We start from the raw sequence: 21,507 nt of genomic DNA, 5'->3' as shown, positions 1-21,507 counted from the left end.
CTCTGTTGGGCTGCACCAAGGATCTGTAAAACCAGCTCATCTGACCTCCCAGGGATTTGCTGGGAATGAGGGGAATGTTGAGAGAGCAACTTGGTGACTTACCCAAATGCCAAGGGTGGCTGAAACCGCTTTCAAATACTGGTGGCTCTGGCAAGGAAGCATTGGCAAGGCCCAGTGCTCAGGACTGAGACCATCTGAACAAAGACAACACCATGGGGGAAGCCCTGGCAATCAAGACGCTGCGCGCGATCAGGAAATAACAGAAGACAACAGCTGTGGTTTTTGAAAAGGTGTCTGATTTTGGCTCACGCCTATCCCCTTTATTTCTGTAGAAGCAGAGTTAAATGAAATCCACAAGGCACTTCCTGAAATCACACCAAATCTACTTTTACACTTTTTCTAATAACCAGAGGCATAGTATTTCTTCCATAAAATACATCAACACATTAACATGTCTGTGAATTAAGATGCTTCTAAAAAGATATTCTTGGGGATACATTTATCCATTCATTTTTTTTTTTCAGTAGAACAAGCATAGCATTGAAGTACAGGGAAGCTCAACTATTACCTCATAGTTTTCTTTTTTTAACTATAGACTTTTTATCCACATGAATGATAAAGAAACTACAACAGAGTTAAATACCTTTTTCGATAACAGTGATTATATTCTTAATTACACTCAATATTAAATTGTAAAATATTTCCAGAGGAGTACAATCTTAATTCATACAGCAGGCAAAGTACCAGAGGAAGAAGGGGTCAAAGGAGAGGGGTGTGAGAGTTTCCAGTCTGCTTTTAAAAAGCACTGTGTATGGCTAACGCTTTTTTATCTATCCATCCATCCAAATGTGGTTCTGGCCCATCTGATACGACGCATGTTTCTTTCCATAAAACGATCACTATCCCAAAGCAAAAGATGAACTGGCAGATGTTGTCAAGTGTTTGTGGCGTTGAAAGGATCATCAGTTCCCTTCACAGCTTATCTGTACTATTCATCAAAAGCATTTTCTCTATCAAGTTCAGTAGTCCTTCTAAAAACACAAAGACTTAAACTTTGGTACCACCAAAAAAGATCCAGGACAGGCAATTTTTGATTTTTTTTTTTGTTGTTTTGTTTTTACTAATAAATGGCTGCTACATTCTATTTTACATGGTTGTCCATGATGCTTTGAGGTCACTTGTCCTTGGGTTCAGAGGAACCTGATTTTTTTGTTTGTTCTTTAAATTTCCAAGCCCTTCCATTGTCTCAGTCTTTATGCAAGTCAGATTTCTGAGTGGTGGGTTATAACTTACAAGGTAACAGCTGCAAAAGAATAAATAAGAATAAATAAACAAAACAAAAACAAAGAGAAAAGGTTACCAACTCTAAGCCCAAATTTGAGATATCTTTACTTTCAGAATTACAACATTTATTTGCAATCCCCACAAAAGGGATACACAAAAGTCACCTGCTCCTGAAGCTTCCTCTGAGACTTTGCTAGTTAATATTTACAGAGTCTCATGGAAATGCTTCATTAAAGACGAAACACAAAGTATAATTGACTGCAGTATGACCAAACACAACCAGACATTCTGGAGAAAGGCAAGTCCAACAAGAGCAACACAAGATTGTGGGAAAACATGGGGCATTAACTGCTCTGTACTGCATGGGGTCTTCGCTCCCTCTGTGCACCGTGTGGTATGTATGTGCATGCACGTTCCTTCTGGAGGCAACTCTTTCCTGCTTGGCACATTGAGAATCTGAAATTGCTTCAGAACAATATAGTTGTGATTCTCTGCTTGACTGATTTAGCTTAGCAGTTAAGTAACAGCTAATCTTTCAAAAGCACTGGGGCCTACTCAGAGAAATCCCTGTTGTCTGCAGGGATGGTGTGTCACTGGAAACAAAAACAGCATGAGGAATGCATCCATCCTTCACTCTCAGCAAACAAGCAGGGAACGCTTGTAGCTGTGATGCCAGCACCTCCCTTGCAGGGATTGTCAGCTGATGAAAACCTGATGCTGAGAACAAACGGTGCCGTTCATCTGATGCTGCCATCCTCAGGCTGGCTTTTATTGTAGATCAGTGCTTTGGACAACACGCTTAGGGCAGGATCCCCTGCTTCTCATTCAGCATGGCATACTGTTTTATTCAGGATATTAATATTACTGAATTTATTTTAAATTGGTGCTCAGATTAATGTAGGCTCAACTGGAAAATGCTGGCAGTCAGTAAGAAAGCATGCAGAAGAGGGCAAAACAGACCAACTTGATGCTTAGATTAATCTCCTTATCTCAGCAGGCAGAGCTCAAGGCCACAGATAGTGGTTATCTGGTTACTCTGTGATTACTCCTGATGTTTTTTATTTGTAAATATCTGCTTCTTCCATAGCTCAGGCAAACTTCCGTCACAGATACAATCAAAGCCTTATTCAGACTTTCTCCTTAATTCCTTTTCTTTGTGCATTGTTGAGGTCTCTGTACATGAATTGCTCTATATTTTTCTAATCTACCTACTCCACATCAAGGGTATTTTTGCTGAATCCACAAGACAAATTCCATGGCATAACACAGTAGCAGAGCTACTGACTTTTTGCCTCTCTGTCTCCAAGCCTCAATCTCTCTGTTTTACCATAAAAAATAGAGAATGTAATTTAAAGGCTTTAGCACCAGGAACTGGAATCTCCCACATCACTGATGATGGACACAATGGTTATTCTCACAGAATGCTTCTGAAAAACACTCCTGAAAAAATATGGTGTTGGGTGCAGGAAGATCCTGCAATGCACCTGCAGGAGACTGAACACTGTAGATCTGCAAGGCTCCCAAACTGTACTGCTCTTTCCTGGCATTGGTTCAACTCAAGTTTCTCCTCAGAAGCGTTGTTATGGGCATGAAAAACCCATCCCTACTTGCCTGTGTGTGAACTTTTACTGCATGCTGAATGTCAGGGTAGTTTTCTTCCTTCTGCCAAAGGTCCATTACCTTGAGGCCCCTTCCCAGTGTCAGTAGAAATACTTGCTCAGGCTACTAGGCTGGATTCACCCAATGGTCAACTCTAACTGCTATGTCCTGCCCCAGTGAAACCTAGCAATTTGGGTGACACTTCTGTGATCAGCTTTAGACCACAGAGTTGTTAGGCCAGAACCAGTAATGTCACACAACAAAATGATGCAGGTCTTTCAGTGGCTGCAGAGAACAAGACGATGGCCAGGCCTGGCAGAATAACACCTCTTCTCTCACAAACTTACCTTTAGCTTTTGCTGAGGTGCGCACCGAGCTTTTCTTTCCTGATCAAGCTTGCTGCATAGGGAATCTGAAATGAGACAGAACCAAAACCACTGCTTTACACTGTAAGAATGCTGAAGCAGAAATGAAATAAAAATGGCCATGATTAAAACAACAGACATCTTAAAATCCAGTATAAAAGATGTCTTGTGATGTTTTGTTCACATCGTTTGCTGACAAAAATAGAAAGACTGCCCATTCCTGCTACCTGTGAAATGATAAAAATCAGCTGTCTGTAACAAAAGGCAAAAAACACTGATCTCTGAGCAGCCAAAATACAGCAGGTTGGGAGTATGAGTCTTCATATATTTATATCGCCATAATTAGAAAGTTCTTAATAGCTATCTCTGACTTGCACCAATCTGAGGAAAGCCACTGAAGTGGAACAAATAATTAAAGGAAAACAGAGAACATCGGCATATTAGGGAACATGGTTATATTTAGAAACAAAGTGGGATGATGTGCTCACAGGCTACAGGGAATGCAGTAAGGGGCAGCTCTTTTTCAATGCTGGGCCTTTACAATGCAACAAAACTAAATTGCTCTGAGATTTCTCCATTAGCTGGGAATCCAAGTGTCTACAAATTCACTATTCTTCAGTGCTACCTTCTGGAAGAATTGCTGGAGGAATTCATGCTGGGATCATAAAATTTGTGTTCCCACACTCCCAGGTGCTGCTGCACACCGAGGTGACCTGCTTCTGCTGCCAGCACTCCGGAATATAGCCAGGAATAATGTCAAATATGTTACTGTGAGCTGATAAATGGGCTGAACTCAAGTCAGGAGCAAAGCTTATGGCTGCAGTAACAGCAAAGGGAGTAGATGGGCACATGTGCTGAGTTCAAGCAACCTGCCCTATGCTGGTAATAACATACCAGTACCAGGTGAATTTGCATCTGTATCCACAATTTCCCTAACGTGGATTCTTGTACACCCCTCTTCTGGTTTTATCTGCATCGTGCCCACGGTGTGTGAGGACATTTGTGTGAGTTGTGCTCAGCCTGCCTCTGGACTGCTGTAAACTGCCTGCCTTGTCCATGCCTGCCTTGGTAAGGAAAAGGGAAGGCTGGGTCTGAGAGGAGAGAAAGGGACATCTGAAGCTCAGGACCTTTGCTTCTCAGGAAAGGAGGTCAATCTGACTGAAAGACGCAGCACCAGGAAGAAGCTGTGTCTGTAAAGATGAGTTGTCAGACTGAACGAAAGCAGAAGCCTTTCACAGGGGGCATGCCACTTCCATTACGTGGTCCTGGGGAAAGGGAAATGCCTCTGCACAAAATGAGAAGCCCAAACCACTGGTGACCTGAAGGAACCCATGATCTAGGTGTTTTGTCTGACTACTCTAACAACCCTGTCCTTCACAGAAGCTGAAAACTATCATGAAACTTGCTGCTAGATCCTCCCAAAAAAGAGCTCTCCCCTCCAGTGAGTCCTGGGACAGGAAAGAGTGTTTGCCAAGGGTGGAAAAATCCTCTCCAAACTGCACCAGAGAGAGTTGTGCAAAGAAAGTTTTCATCAGATCACCCATTGGCATGATTTACATCGTTACTTCTGAGATAACAGGATCGGTGCAAATCTGGCAGCAAAGGGAGCCACAAACAAACTGTCTGGGTAAGCACCTTTCAGCTGAGACCTGTGATGTTTCTACCAGCTGCTTTATTCCTCTCTCCCACTCGTAACAGCAAATAGGCAACATCAGTCTGCATGGCCGTCAATTATATAGGACATCTCCCAAGCTGTACTGACCTAGATAATACAACGGGGTACATTCTGTCAGAAATGTACTGTTCTTAATCCACTTTTCTGCTATATTTGGCACATCAGCATCTTTTCAATGTGCATTGGTTTGTCCATGCTCCTGGTAATAAGTGAAACTGAGAGGCATGGGTGTTCAATAGGGACAACGACTACTTTCCTCACAAGTTAAATCACCTACAATGTCATCTGCTACTTTTTGTGTTGGATGAACGTCTCATGACTCCAGGGCTGCAGTGGAACAGTATTTAGGGCTGTTCATAACATTATGGTCCCCTCTAGTGCATCCAAAGTGAGTGCTCTGATGAAGATCAGCACTTAAATGGACATGAAGATCCAAAGTGCAGCCCCTTATCGAAGGCCACACACCCCTGCCAACAACACCAAAAAAGCAGATGGTTGTGTGTTGGGTTTTAAGCATCAAGCAGTACATTTCTCATGATTAAGCCTAAGGAAATTAGAAGTAAAGTGCAATAGGAGCAGATCTGTAGGGTGCAGGAGAAAATCCCAGTGTCCATGCTGCATTTGCCTTAGGGTTTTCCTTCAGGCTACCTGTAGCCTGAGCACTGACCATGCACTAAGAGCTGGAGCACATTCAGTGCATTCCTGGTCCACACCTGCTTTTCCTTCATCTGTAAGGATACAGTTTGCAAGCTCTGAGTCTCTTCCCCAGTATAAGCAGATAGAATTGGGGATTCAAGTACAAAGCACACGCCTGATCCCTGCTACACGTGCACACAGAGCTGCTGCTCTACACCATCCTATTTTGGAGACTTTGCCTTCTAGGTGGGGTACACAATGACACATCACCCTGACTTTTATTGCTCAAACGGGGAATCTCCATTAGTCCAAAGCACTACCGTGTACCTACAAGTATTTGGTTAAACAATTTGCATTCCCAGAGAGCACACACATGACGTTTCAGTGGGAGCACTGTCCAGCCAAGACAGCCCTTCCAAACATGAAATGTATTTATGCAGGAAAGGAGACAGATGTGCAGCTGAACTGCCAGTGGAAAACTACAGCTTCTGCACATGTGGTGCTTTGGGATGGAATGATGTGAGGGATTACACAGAAGAAAAAGCATGCACTGAGCCTTTGACAGCTGGAGGAGGAATCAAAGTGCCAACAGCTTGCCCTACTGGGAGGTCTCTTCACTACTGCCCCATGAAAGTAGTTATAGCTGTGCAGGCTGAGTTCAGAGACTCTCCTATCCTGTGCATGCTCATAGCAGCACACCTGCCTGCACAGCATGCATGGCAGTCGAGAGCCAAGACTGGAGAATGCAGTCTCTCTCCTACGTATTTTTACTGGAGCACATGAATACTACATTTTGCATGCAGGCAGTAGCAGAGGCTGGCTTGTGGCTCTTTGGTATGTATGGATCCATTTTTTTTAAATCAGAATTTTTGCAGTTTGTAAAGTAAAGGAAGTTTTTATTTTTTTTTTTTTTATTTTTTTTTTCCTCATAAAAAATAATTCCACAAGCATTCATTTCCTTTAACATTTAAATTTCCTGGAGGAAGAGGTGCAGCTCCATCCTGTTAGTTCAAGGTATTCATTGTCAAGATAAAGGTTTTGTTCACATGTCTTCAAAAAGCTGTCAGTGGAAAATAAAATTCTGGAGAAAAATTCTGGGGAAAATAGTACTTGTTGGCTCACTTTTCTCTACACAGCCAGTGATCTGTATGCTGTATTCAGCATCAGAAGGACATCTTCCCAAATAGTGCCACCAGACCTGAGAACTGAATTCTGTCTGGAATTATGTATATGGAACTAAATACCATCCTTATTTAACTATTCAATTCCACACACAAAAAAGAAAAAAAAAAAAAAAAAAAAAAGAATATAACAGAATATAAAGAAGCAAACCTGCAGTATCATCCCAACTGCTAAAGCACAAAAGAGTAAACTCAGAAGTAGAATGGAGTTTACATCTGCAAGACTGGCCACAGGTATATGGCTACGTACACACAAGCATTGAACTATGAGATAAAACATTGCTCCTTTTTTTTTTTTTTTTTTTTTTTTTTTTTTTTCTTCTAATGGAAACTGTCTTGGAGTCATCAACACAGAGTGAACACAGAGTTCCAGAAACATTCTTTTCTCTGTTATTATCTGGGTGTTAGTGGACATACACTGCAGTGAAGACACAGCTCAAGAAATCCCAGTGACATCTCGCTGTACTGATGTTTGCCTCTAACATTCTTGTCAAGGGCAGTCAACCTAGCTGGACCATCTTAGGCAGAGGACCAAACCAGAAATCCCAGTAAAGCACTGCTATTTCCCATTTCCACTTCTCAAATATGGAGCGTCAGGCATACAGTGCCTGACATCTCTGCATATACACGTGATGATGTACGTTAGTTGTAGTTGTACAAGGCACCAACTTTCCATGTATAACAAAAAATAGGAACTAAATCTACTGTTGCTTTTCTTAATAGCAGTAGGACTCAAAGGGATACGATCTCATACCTCTGAAGACCTAGGAATACCACCCCATGGAGTTTTTTTTTTTTTTTCTTTTTTAAGAAGTCTTTGTCAATCTTTAAAGAACAGGCTGAAAGATGATGCAGACAGAAATCAATTTTTGCAGGCAGATAGTTCCTGATTTATTTTATTGTCTGCCTCTGAAGAACAGAGTTCATTCAAAGTAACACTGAGGGTCGGAGGCCATTAAATATTAGAGTTCTAGGTGAACCCAGCTTTGAGGTCAGAGCACTATTACCAGCCCAAAGTCAGGGCAGTAGGGAGATGGTCAATTCACTGGAGTGAATACAAAAACCAACCAAACCAACATGTTCCACTTGAATAGAATGTCAGAATAATTCACATTTCCAACATGTCTCAAAAAGCTACTGCCTTTCATCCTCACATAAATGTAGTGTGATTGATCACTACCTGATCTTAGCTATCTGAGTCACAATGGCAGGATGACAAACCCTTTTTTTTTTAGCCTTTCCTGATGGATAGGCCACAGCTCTGGTTTCCACCTGTGGACAGCATTTCCTGTGAATCTACAAGCTACTTTTAAAAGAACTCTAACAAGAAATGAAGAAAGGTCAGCCTGTTTGCAGTAGGTTTAAATTTGTTGTTTAGTGATCTACTCTTTTGTTTTAGAGGGTTTCATAAAAACATCAAAGGATAAAAATAAGCATGCCAGAAATGCTGCTTCTGATCTGTTTCTTCTATAAGGAAGGCAGGAAGGAAGTTCATGCTTTTTAAATTTGATCCACTAACACAGTTGCCCAGAAGACAAGACCAAACAGACACAGAGACTCCAGCAGGAGCTAAATCAGTACTATGCCAGGGTGGTTGGGCTGTCCTGACAGATAAATTCTGGTTGTAATGGACAGAAACCAACAACTATGAAGCCAGGTGGGCTTTGATGAGGCTGCACCACGTGTGCCATGTTAGACTTTACCCCAGTCGCTGGACAATGATTTCTTCTCAGTGGCCTTTCAGTACAGCTTAATTCTTAATTAACAGAAGGTGGATAGCCCATGCCTGAAGCAGGACATGACCTCTGAGTCCATGCACTGTACTTAGCCTTTTTAGGAGACAATGCTTTGAGGAAGGAAGAAAAGAAAAATGCTCTCAGTGATTTAAGATCTATATTCTTGTTAAATACTCTGATTGATTGCTCCTTGGCACTTGGCCGAAAGCTTGGCACACACTTGTTTGCAATGCTTCCTGGTAGCTGCTCCAGGCTCTCTGACCAAATCCTTTCTTAACAGAAACAGCCAGTGGCCACACAGCTCCAGCCTCCTACTGAGCCTGGTTGTGTCCGAAGAAGTCAATACCCATTTCAGAGGATGTAACAGAACAGATCCCACCCCTCCGTCTTCCCAAAGATCTGAGCCTTGTTCCTGACTTTCAGGAAGACATAAAATAATTTTTAAAGGTCCGGAGTGGACAAAGCATTAAAATTACAGCTCATTGATTAAACACTGTTTTATCTGAGGCTTTTATTGAAGAACGTTAAACCCGTGTCAGGTCCCGGCTGCTGTGTGCAGTGATTGCAGGCTAACAGCAGAGGGCACCTGGAGCCCGAGCCATCGCCTCCCAGACCTGCCAGCCCAGCTCAGCCCAACTTCCCTGCACGTGTTCACTCCCGGCAATTTGTCACCACGTTCTGCATTGCAGTTTCACAATGTCATTCAAGAACTGTGATGAGGAAAAAAAAAAATGTGTTCAATGTTAAGTATGGGCTGGGCACAAAACGCTGCTCTCAAGCAGTCCTTCAGTTTTTGTTCACATCACAAAGTTGTAATGTTTCTCAAACAGATGTCGCTCCTACATTTTGCGTGCAGTGTTAAAAGGCAATCATATTTGGGTAAGTTTTATCAAGCATAGATTCCGTTTGCTGTATTCCAGAACTTTTCTGACATACCAAACGCTCACGGGCAGTTTATTGCTGTGAGTCTGACTATTCTCTTACTCAGCAAGGGGAGGCTGGAAGAATTCCAGTTTAGAGACACTGAAATCTTCGCTCTGGCAAAACATGCATCTGGTATATGCTTTTTACAAGAGTGCTTTTAAACAAAGAGATGCCTTTATGATCATGTGTAAGTGTTAAGAAAGAACTAAATTAAGTTGTATATTCCCTCAGTGGTGAGAAGAGCCAAAAAAAAAAACCACCACCAACAAAAAAAAACCTGAGTCATTCATATGAGCTTTAAAATAAAAAAAGCAATTAAGCCAAATTCTGTAGCTACTCAAAACAGTAAATTCTATGTTTAATCCTATACAGGTATACACCTATGAAGCTGTAAGTAAAACTATGATTTAAGTATGCATTAAAAACTTCTGCTTTTCTCTTTATACTCCAGTATTAATGAGAAAATTAAGTGTGGGAAGCTTTGTGACAACAATGATGCAATGTTCCAGGTATATACAAAACAATCTACCCGAGTTAAAAATGACAGAAAAAATAAGTCAAAAGAAACTGCTTTTTAGGTAACCTGCCAAAAGATTTAATTCGTCCATGGCATAAACCAAGAAGGCCAATGGCGTTGTATCATTAGCACATTCAGCTCATTAATCCTGAAGCCAGATATAAAGATACAGAATACATGCACACAAACTTAAAGTAACTGCAGGGATTATCACATCAGAAGTCCTGACTCCATTTCAGTTATTAACCAAAACATCGCTGACAATTTCTGCACCCAGCTTAAACAAACACCCTAGTTATTTGCTGCGGTCTCTCAGTTCTTCATATGCAAACATCCTTTTATTGGTCTCCCTGTTGCATTACCTGCCTTGCCAATATCAGGAGGGATACCCAAATGCAAACATAAGGATTTACTGGTGCTTTGGCAGCATTTCTATTAACAATACTGAAGTCAGGCAGCCAGTGAGTGAAGAGGTTCTGAACGGCTGGTACAGTACATTAAATGTGGAAACTAGTTTCTGTAAGTACATTCAGGCAGCTCTGTTTAATGATTAAATGACTATTAGTCTTTCTGTAGCAGGTACCACTAATGAAAAGGGTGTGAATTACAAGATCATATTTCTTTTTCTGCCCAAGAAAAAGAACTATGCTTAATCTTGTGATTTCTCCACTTCTTGTTAATTTGAGAAACCACCACTGCAGGCTCGCTGAAGGGTTGGGATATCTGCTTTCAGAAACAACTTCACGATTCTGCCACGAAATGAATGACAAAGAAGATCCATTCATTCTCACCTTGGGAGGGAGACTTAGTTAGCTTCAAGTTCAGCTGACACGAGAGATAAAGGCTGAAGTGAGCCCACAAACTTTGTGCTTAAATGTACTTCACAGCAGGAGCTGGACAGTCACCTGCCTGAAGTCCAGAGCATCAGGGGAAGTGCTTTTCAGGATGGCATCCTAATGACCATCTTCTGCAATTTACAGATTGAGCCAAACTCCCTGCTAGGCATTGAGAGACCAGGGGGAATGCAGAACAACTGGATATGTTAAGGAGTGGAGACCAGCAGCAAAAACAAATCCAAAGATGTTCTGGACTCGATTTTCTCCATAACCAACACCCTCCAACACCCTCCATCTCTCATTGAAATCTCTGAAGTCAGCAGGAACAGAGAGCTGAGATGTTCAGCAGCTCTAAAAATAAGGCCACTCCTAAATGCCTTTAAACATAGGTGCACACACTTGACAATCCTGGCCTTCAGCTTCATTTTTATGTTGTAACCCATCAAGTAGGAAATGACAGTACCAGAAGGCTGGATGACCCGCACCCAGCCCCAGGGTCTGTGACAAGCACTAGGAAAATTTAGATGCTTGAGCACAGGGTTGATTCAGACAAGTGGAGATCTTTGGCAAGCCTGCCTCAAAAACTGTTGAATGTCAGACTGATCACAGAAAAAGCACTAACAAAACAAACACTGCCTGACAGCCTCCCGTTCACTAGGATGGCTGGCTCGTAATACTGCATTTGTGCTCCACTAAGCAGTATCCGAGTAAGAAACAACTTCACATACTCCACTCTTTGCCTGTTTTGGATTCAGTTAGCTCTTGAACTCCAAATTTTCAAAACAGGACACTGGTATGCAAGGATTCGGAGCTGCACTAGCTCACTCACACACACATGCAAAATCCCACTTGATTTTAAAATAAACAAGCAATAGAGCAAACAGCAATGTGTACATACACTGAACTGCGTTTTGGCAACTGGATCCTTTACTACTGAGTTAAGCACTTACTCTAATGGCTGAAATTTGAAAAAGACACATCCTAAGGTTTATTTGCCAGGGCTGAACTGCACCCCTTGGCAACTATTGCAAGTATTTAACTGCTTAGGGTTTACTGACTCAGTCCTCGTGTTTCTCTCTGAAGGAGCACCTCTCGGTGTTCAGTCAACACATCCCATTTAGTTGAAACATGAAGACCCATCTGGTTACTGTATGAAAGTAAATCTCCAGGTAATTAGACTCTAAACCAGTTGAAAACTGCATGCTTACATCCTGCTAAGCATAAGGTAATACGAGCTCAGTAACACTGCATCTGCATGGCTTGCAAAGGAAAGGCTTGAGGAGTGTACTTAAATAAAACCAACACAAAGTGATAGTTCATAACATTTTTAGTAGAATACAAACTTACAATTTGTAGCTGCTGTACCATTTCCTCTCTGTATGCCAGCTCCCTTTTCATCTGATCTTGAAAATTATCTATAATAAAGAGAAGAAAACAGTAGATGCAGTAGTTAGAACAGAGACCACAGTAGAACTCATATAAATCAAATGAAACCAAATGCAACCACTACTGAGGAGCTGTGAAGTACCACAAAACCCTTCACCCAACTAAAAGCCTAACAAAAACTTCTTATCTAGTAAGAGACACTGTAGACAACAGAAAAGCTTGGGAAAAATGATTCAGCTACTTCCTCGGCTAGCAAATGCTAAGGTTCTGCTGCTAACATTCATTCCCACAATGATTTTCTCAATGGGCCAGACTCTGCAGTCATTAGTCAAACTTCAACAGACACTGGAGAGAACAGCAAAAACTGCTTTGCTTTGGTATAAATCTGTTGACATCAATAGGGATGTCCAATATGTGAGAATAGAAGGCGTTCAAGGATGCAGGGTTTGATTTGTAGTTCATAACATTGTGCTGACGGCTTTGAACACAACTCAAAAAATTAAAGTTCCTTAAACAGCGACGTGGAACTCAGATGGCAAAAAGTTTTTGAAATACAGATCACAGCTTCCATGACAGCTGGGTTACTGCACAGGCCAGCCTTCAGCTCCGGTGGCTCCTCCTTTCCTTATTTTCCTTCACTGTAACCATTTCAGATAAAACTTCATTTAGATAGAATATTAGCTGCTGGCTTGTGATTCAGAGCATTGCTGTCAGAGGGTGGGAAAAATAAAAATGTAAAAAGGAAAGAGTTTGGAGAGTTTCAGAATGATAAAGACGTGGGTGCAGCGATGGACTATTAAATGTAATAGGACAGAAAATCCACTCCAAGCAACACCATTTTAATCCAGGAGACAGAATTCTGTCCCAGACCATGGGAGCAGCGAGGTGAATGCCAACAGAAAACAGCATGGGGCACCTCAGCACACAGAGCTGTCAAACCAGAGTGGGCTTGCCGAAGGGCATTGCAAGGCCAAGGCAGCTAGAATGGCTTATTTACAATTAACAATTACAAGACTTAAACAGCCACGTTGGCTGTTGGGACACAAACCCAGGACGCAGGAAGGCTGGGTTCAATATCTGCTCTAGTGGGCTCCGTGCCTGTGTCTCGCCATGCCTCATTTCATCACCAGTAAATCAGGAATAATAGCACTGCTTCATCTGCCAAGCACGTTGGAAGGATTAATAGATTAAATGACTGTGAGATACTTGGATAGTGCAGTAATGGGAGTCACAGAAATACCTAAATTGCTCAGAAAGGTTTGAGGCCAGGTGAGACCATGCGGCTCCTATCAATGCTCCGCGTGCTGGGACCTCACCCACTCCCAGGTCAGCCCCACAGGCTCACCACAAAAGCTCAACCCCAAAATCACAATCAGGATGGCAGAGAGCAGCTGTGGCACAACACAGTGGAGAGGCAGGATGTACCTTGCCCATGGGGAGAGTGGATGTGTGCCCACAAAGCGTGGGCACGGGAAAGGGCTGGAAGAAAGCACAAGAGGGAAGAGCTCTGTCATCTTTCATGAAAAAATTTTGCCTTCTCTGAATGAAAACCGAAAGCTGTTGTTTAAAAGGCAAGGAGGCACTTTAGGATGACAAGAAAATGTCAGTGAAACAAAGAAAGAATGAGACGATTTGTCAGGCTGAAACCATCAGGAGTCCAGCGTGGCCACATTCAAAAGGACATGGTGACATTATCTTAATGAATTTCTTCAGAATTCAAACAAAATTCCGCAGATTTTTTCACCCTGATTCCTCTGCTCCAACTTGACAAGTAAAGGAAGCTAACACAAATAAAAACAGATTTGCAATTCTTCCCTTGCTTACCAAATAGCCATGCAGTACAAAGAGGTGGCAGTCCCCTGTTCTGTCATCGAATGCTGACAGCGCTGTGCTACCTGCTATGTGGATCCTTTTCCAGCTTCACTTTGGCAGGAGCAGGCTTTGCAGAGAAATCAGCCTCATCTCCTCAACACCTTCCTCCCTGACTGCCCCCTTGCAGCTTCCTCACCTCCCAGAACAAGTGGCTCGGAAATCCTGCTCAGCCCTGCGCGGCAAACGCCCAGACTCACTGTGGAAATGGGGTTAATGGTAAGGAGAACATTTTTTCCGGCAGCATTAACTGAGACTAACTGCTTACAGACAAAGCCTGGCAATACCCAGGAGAAAAGATATGAATATTTAAAGAGTTTTCTTAACACAAACTTAAATACTTTAACTATCCAGCCTACGTCTCTGCTGTTTTACCGCCGTGTTGTTAAATGCAGCTGGACAAAATGCGAGCCAGCCAACGCCAAGGGTACGACCAGCGCAGGGCTCTGGGAGAACATGCTGCAATATATGCAGGTGCATATATTCCTATCAGGTCAGCAAATTCTTCAAGAGGTCCTTTTGCTTTGTGTTGAGAGACTTTCTAGGCAAAGAGAAACCTTACCTGCAGCTTTCAAGCGCATTAGTAATATAAAAAATTAAGGTGCAAGCAGCAGAAGGCAAGGTCTGCTGCTTTATAAATGATCACAGCCATACCTGAAGCAGGTCAAGCCACAGAGAAGTGAGCAGCATTCTACTGCTGAATGAGTTGGAAATAGGATCAGTTCTCATTTAATACGGATTTCCATGACAAGAGCATGGAAACCAAAAGCTGTTTACACATGAGACTGTATAGTGGTGCTGTGGGTGGTGGTTTGATGCTATTCATGTTGACTGCTCCCAAAATGCTCAGTTCCAAATGTGAGACCCAAAGAAAGATGACTTTTGAGTTAACTCCAGGTAACCTGACAAGAACATTTTCTAGAGACATATAGCACCATTTTCCACATCTCACATGTTGACTCCCTGCTGAAACAAGGATGAATTTTATCTTTTATAAAAGCGATTGAGAAGACTTAAAAGCCAAATGCCTCTCCTTTACAAGCACAAAGTACAGTGAGAACCACCAGCACCCGAGAGTGAGAATTACCCTGGCAGTGTGTTTCTGTCCCCAGCAGCTTCGGGACTAGACAGAGGTTCAGTCCCCATGGCCTCTCAGCCCCCTGCCTGATGCTGCAGTGACCTGGACTGGGATATAAAGCCTGTTACCCTCCAGCTTTTTGCCCTCCTATAGCTTCAGGCATTTCCAAGCCACGAGCAATACAATTTTAATTTTACCTCCACGTTCCTTTCACTGGTTTTCCTAATATTTCTCTCCCTAGCTCCTTCCTATCCACCACCACCACAGGCCGTTAGTAACTTTGCCAGGAAAACCTGGCAAAACTAAGAGCTCCTAACACCCAACCTGAAGCAGCAGCCCCGTCTAGCAGCAAGAGCCTGGAGCAGACTCATCTCTTTCAGTGTAACACATACTTCTCTAAGAGGGCATATCTTGGATTTTACACTTACTTGCTTTACAAAGACCTATTTTCTTGTTTTATTACATGGGGAAGGGTTTTTTTTTGGTAAATCTAAATCTGTAAATAGGTTTTACGGTCACTTACATATATTGTTTATAGCACATTATCTGTTTTCTATTTTAATCCTGAAGAAAATTGACCACTACTTTGTGGTACGTTGAAACCACATATTTTTCAAGCCGGCATACACAGTCGCCACTTCCTTGGTTGGCCATATGTGTTCTTTTCTTTTATTTGAATTGTATTTCATGTGGTTTAATTGCAGTGTTTATTTACATGGCAATGACAGAGCATTAATTTTACTGTAGAAGAACAAAAGGATAAATGAGTGACCTGAATGGCAAAACTCCAAGATGCCATTTCACCAATACCACACATCAAATATTTTGATCTACACAAATTATGTGAAAATTACCTCACTCCCAAACCCAAGTAATGACTGAATTTATACTGAAGGATGAGGTTATCTCCTTTCATTAATATCTATACCACCTCAGGCTCTTCTTTATTTATGAAGTTTTCAATATTTGGGCTAAAGATGGAATCATTTCCAGAGACCTGCCTTGCACTTTCTTACTTCCCTGAACTTACCCTATCTGATGCTACAGAAAGTGGGGAAACTTGTTCTTTAAATAACATGAAAACACTGTCTGTGTTCCCACTTTTTCTTCTGAGTCAGAGAGGTGCAACGTTCCTTTGCTTGCAGCAGTGATTTTTGTTGTATTGTTTATCTCAGTGTACTGGTCATGTTGTTTTTTGTCCCTAGAGTTTTTATGAAGAAACTTGGAGGTCTAAAAGAATGGAGAGTTTCTGAACTCTTCAAGAAACTGTGGTAAACCATCATAAGGGTATTCTGCCCAAGTGCTGCTGAGATATTTCAATCATGTAGGAGTTAAGAGAAGTTAGCAAAAGGCAGAACAAGCTGACAATTAGTCTGGGAAGGCTTTAAATATCTATCCTGGTTTGCTGTGAATCATACAGTGCTTCATCCATTTCTCAAAGGAAAACAAGGACAAAGAGCCCTCTCAAACAACACATCTCTAGAGGAAAAACCCCAAATGTTATTTCCACTCCTTAAACACACTCCTTAAACTCCAAATCAATTCTCTAGCATCAGCTAGGACCAAAAAAAGATGTCCATAAATTACCCTGTCTTCAAATGCCTACAAGAAGCTGGTTAAGCAGGCTGACATCCCTGTGCCCCAAGAAGTCCCCCGCAGGTTTCTCTATGTGCTGGAAGACCCCCTTCCAACAGGCTTTAAAATATTTGTATTAGATCTGGGATCAAAGCTCACTGGAGGCAGAGATACTCCCAATTTTCTACCCCTGAGGACATGCTGTTTTCAGTGTTATTAAATCCAGTCAAAAATACACCAAGACAGACATCCAGCTTCACATTTTCTCTATAAGAGACCTGCTTTGGTAGCCTGAAAAGCCACAGCAGACGTGCCATCGACCTCAGCAGAACTAAGCCAAAAATCCTGGCAACACAACTGAGAACATACTTCTCCCACTTTTAACAGCCCAACAACAACCAACAACCCACGAATAACACCAAAACCACAGATAAGTGTCTTACTGAAGACAGGGAATGACGCATTTCCTTTCAACACTTGGAATTCCTGTTCTAGTCTCCTCCGTAAGTCAATTTGTTCAAACAAAACCTTCTGGAGTTCCTCTAACAAAGAGAAAAGTGCTTTTACTAATCTGTATAAATAATTCTTGAGTGAACATTCATAGAGCAATTCATTACTATAAGACAAAATATTTTAGCAGTTATAAAAAAAAAGTGTTGCATAGACCTACAATAGATTTTGTGCAGAAAGCCATGAATATAAATCAATGTAATATATTATTTTAAAGTATTATATTACAGTGTCATGTATTGATTGATATATATGCATTAATCTCAATTATATCCACCCAAAGGTCCATATATTATTCATATGTTACTTGACAAGCTTAAAATATGGTGCAGAACAAAAATGCCCCCTATTATCCTCATATTCTATTAAAACAAAGAGCAGTTTTATAACGTAAGAGGCCCTTATTTATTTTACCTTTCCCCATGTTTTCTACATCCTTCTTCAGTGAATGAGGTGGGTTGGTTTCTTGTGTGTGTTCACCTTAATAAAAGAAAGAAAAAAAAGTTATTGATTTACTGATACCGTTTTCCATCAGTATTGTCTTTACTATGCAACTGCTCCAGAGAATATGAAGCAAAAAAGGAAAAAAAATAAAACCAAAGAAAGAATATGATTCAGGTTCCTTTACAGCATCCAAGTGTCATTCACAAACAGGACAAGCCCTGCCTGAGACCTCTGAGGTTCTGGCTCCTCTCAGGGTCTCAGGCGTGCTACTGCACTCTGCTCAAATACTCTGCACTCTTGGCTCCAAAAACACTCTCTGTCAAATTTTACTGCTTAGACACATTTTGTGAACACAGCACATCTTTGTGTGCCTTGCAGAAGTGACTGCAGGACTTGCATTTGTTTCTAGTTCAGTAAAGTGTCTACCCTACCACTGCTTGCTGCAGACAAAACTTGAGGTCTTGCGATACCAAGGAGAGCTCCTCTTCCACGTATTCTGCTAAACTGATCCATGCTTTCACTCCAACGCTTCCTGAAGATACTCAGAGATTGACTAGAAGTGAGCTGAGAAAGGGGCAGAGCTTTGCCTACAATCTCATCTCCTCTCTTCACAACAGGAAATCTATTCTTTCTAGCTGGGTAGGATCCTGTTCCAAAATCCTTTTGCACAAGCCTCTTTGCCTTCATTGTCTCTTTAACTTTATAACCTTCTACAGCTCTATGCCAAGGACTTATTATAACTGTAAATAATTAACAACAAGCTGAAAAAAAAATTGACACCAGCTGGATTTGCATCTAAAGGATACACCTACGAGGTCAACAAATTCAGAGACTTCTGTCTTTGATTGCTTACATCACTCTTAGTGATACAGTAGTAAAAAAAAATCTAAATAACAGAGTTGCACTATTTCTCTCTATATATATTGCTTCTTTCAGCCTTTTCAATTACAAATAAAAACCAAGAAAAAAAAAAAAAAACAAGCCACTACCAAGAAAAAAAATGCCTTCACAAGGTGTTATATTCACCTGGATGACAGTTTGACTTAAATACAAATCTTCTGATAGAAGGTTTTATTTTAATTATCCTCCGAAAGTGCAAATTTTTCTTCTAATTTCTATGAGCAGGGTTTTGGAAAAAAAAGCTTGGAAAACAATTTTTAAAAGACAAAATACCACTCTTAATGAAATAACTGGGAGGTTTTCTATTACTTACAGTTGAAATATAAAAGGACTCTCAATAATTAAGAAAATATTTGGTAAGTAGTCAATTATTGAACTAATTGGATTAATTCTCACTTTTGTCCAGACAGTAAATGCACTTCATTAAATACTGTTGAATAACCACAGGAAAGACACACATGTAAAGCTACTTATTTATTTACATATTTGGAAGAAAGAGTCATGGAGCGAATTTCTTGGTTTGGGGGAAAAATAAAAAGCTATAGCCCTGAAGGAGTCACTGTATAACAGGTGAGACAGCAGCTACTTAAAAAACTCATACTGTCACAATGCATTTGGTAGTAGGTTGTGACAATACGCAAATCTGAAAGTTGAATTGGAAGGTCTTGTTTCATATGCAGTCAGAAATCTTTTCACAAAGCATTTAGTTCTGTTTTTAAAAATCGATGTATTCTTATACCCAGTAAACCTTGAAGTCATAATATATGAAACATATCCAATAGCTATGCATTTCAACATCTGCTCTCTCTTCTTATGTCCTTATTTAAAATAAAAAAAAAAGTAATTGAGGCATACACATTTACACAACTGATTCCCGATGCCAGCAAGTCCATTTAAAAAATCTGTTTACGTAACACAATTATACAAATATCATTTTTGTATTATATTTGGTATAAACATATAAACAAAGTAGTTTTCCACAGGTAAGCTGTCACACCACATTAAAAGAAAAACAAGCTTGAAAAAAAAGAAAAAGTTATCACTTTTGGGGCAGCGGTTTGAAGCGTTCCCATAATGCAAAATGGCCTTTTTATTAGTTTAGTTAACATAATCCAGTTTTAAATAGGATTGATAATAAAAGAAATATTGTGTCAGATAAATATAGAATGAGGGTACGGAAGAAAAAAGGAAGGAGTTTAGGAAGGGTATTTATTAAATTATAAATATTAGTATATTTTCTCCAAACAATTCAATCTTAGCCATTCTTTTCTGAATGTTTTATGTGCAATTTTGAGGGAGAACACTCACAGACAGAAGGTATCAGAATTCTTCAAGAGTGGGAAGAGAAAGGGGAAGAGATGAGATCCTAGCACAGAGCATGGCAGCCACAGAGACAGCTCTTTCTCAGACGCTTGGTTGAGGTTTCAGGGCTGTATGGTTTGAGGCTGCAACTCTCTGGGACTTAAAGAACTTTTTACATTAAAATAAAAATAGGGGTGTGTAGTACGATGAAAATCTTCTCCAGTATCTATAGCCTCCCTACTAAGCTCCTGAAAAGGCTTATTAGAAAATCTACAGCCCTTGCCTCCCAAATAAGTAAAGAAGAGGATGGGAAAAATGAAGGTATTTAAAGGCAAAACCCAGCACATCAGTTTTAAAGAATCAACTGCATTTTTAAACTGCTTTCTGATGTTCAAACAAGGCCTTGACATTATTATTGTTAATGGTGATAATGACAATAATCAGATGAGTTTCACCTTTCCAGTCCCCCTCAAAATGATAATCAGGAAACTGCTCTTCTCAGTTTTTCCATACTTCCCAGAGGCCTCATCATGTGTTGTGTACTGTTATACCTTAATTGAAAGGGAGGAGGTATTGAATATTTAACCAGCTTCCTTTCTCTTAAATGTTAATTAAAAGCTAAATAGGTGTTTAAAAACAAACAAACAGAAAGCCCAAAGAATTTTAATCAGTCTAAGAAAAAATCGCTTCCCCTCATAATAGCTCCACCATAACTCTCTTGGGCCTTGTCTGCTACACACAAACTTGGGCCTGCTCTGTAGCACGTAAAACAGAAGCACTGAAAGCACTGAAAGCTGCTCAAACCCCCTCTGTGGATACCTAGGGTTTGTTTCTGAGAGGTTCAGCTTTGGTTTAGTCAGAAAAATTGACCTGTACCTCAACGGCCTGTTGGACAGGGGCCAGAGGGGATGAAGTATCCACGGCCACTCTGCACTGCCTCTGCTAAAGCTTTCGCTACCTCTGTTCTTGCCAGTTAGCTCGGGTTCTTTCCAATTAGCACAGACATTTTTAATCTGGAATAAAAGTGGGTTATATTTCGGGGTTACACAAATGGCATCTTTATTCTTGAACATGAACATCCACCCATGGAGGAAAGGAGCAGTGGTGTCTGTGGGTAGGCATGCCTCGAATTACTTTACAAGGCTCCAAAAACACAGGAGGGCCCCATTTGTACATCGGCACAACCTCAGCTCTTGGATGTCACCATTTCATTAGCTCTGCACCCACTGGAGTAGTTAAGATTTAAATTCTAAAAAAAAAATTAAGCTGTCTGTGTCTGGGCATCAGCCTTGTTATTCCTGGACAACACTATGTACCGCAGAGTGCGCGTGGCCTGCAGCTCATCCCTGTGAGGAGAATTTCACGGTGGGAAAGCCTGCAGCATCGATGATCTACAAGGACCAACATAACTAATTTTATTTTATTTTTATTTTTATTTTTTTCTGGAAAGAGTTCTGTGCACAGTCACAAAGACTGCGGTGGTGATGATATTGGTATCTTCTGGGTAGAAATATATATTCATTTAAAAAATATAGGCAGATGTGAACCGGCAGACTTTGAGAGCTCCAAAGGCTCCATCTGTATTTACAATTAATTACTTGCTTTAGGACACGCACAGTTCTTGCGTTTGTCCTGAAGAAATCCTACCAAAACACACCCTTACTGAAAATATTCATGCATCTTGAATATT

The 21,507-nt window shown here is 40.9% G+C and overlaps 1 protein-coding gene across 1 annotated transcript in view; it reads right to left on the bottom strand.

Annotated features, from left to right (window-relative positions):
• Positions 1–825: 825 nt before the first annotated feature.
• The window catches only part of SKOR2 (SKI family transcriptional corepressor 2), a 34,056-nt gene continuing 13,374 nt past the window's right edge, over positions 826–21,507 (bottom strand). Inside the window, exons 5-9 of the mRNA XM_084505374.1 lie at positions 17,586–17,651; positions 17,105–17,203; positions 12,101–12,168; positions 3,231–3,295; positions 826–1,303 (exon numbers count right to left, since the gene is read on the bottom strand). Of these exons, the coding sequence (XP_084361500.1) occupies positions 3,233–3,295; positions 12,101–12,168; positions 17,105–17,203; positions 17,586–17,651 (296 nt within the window). The 3' untranslated portion in view covers positions 826–1,303; positions 3,231–3,232. The remainder of the gene's footprint in view (positions 1,304–3,230; positions 3,296–12,100; positions 12,169–17,104; positions 17,204–17,585; positions 17,652–21,507) is intronic.

This window comes from Aythya ferina (genome assembly GCF_964211825.1).
Source record: "Aythya ferina genome assembly, chromosome: Z".
NCBI classification, from domain to species: Eukaryota; Metazoa; Chordata; class Aves; order Anseriformes; family Anatidae; genus Aythya; species Aythya ferina.
Note: the sequence above shows the minus strand (reverse complement) of the source record. Positions and strands in the feature narration are given on the sequence as shown.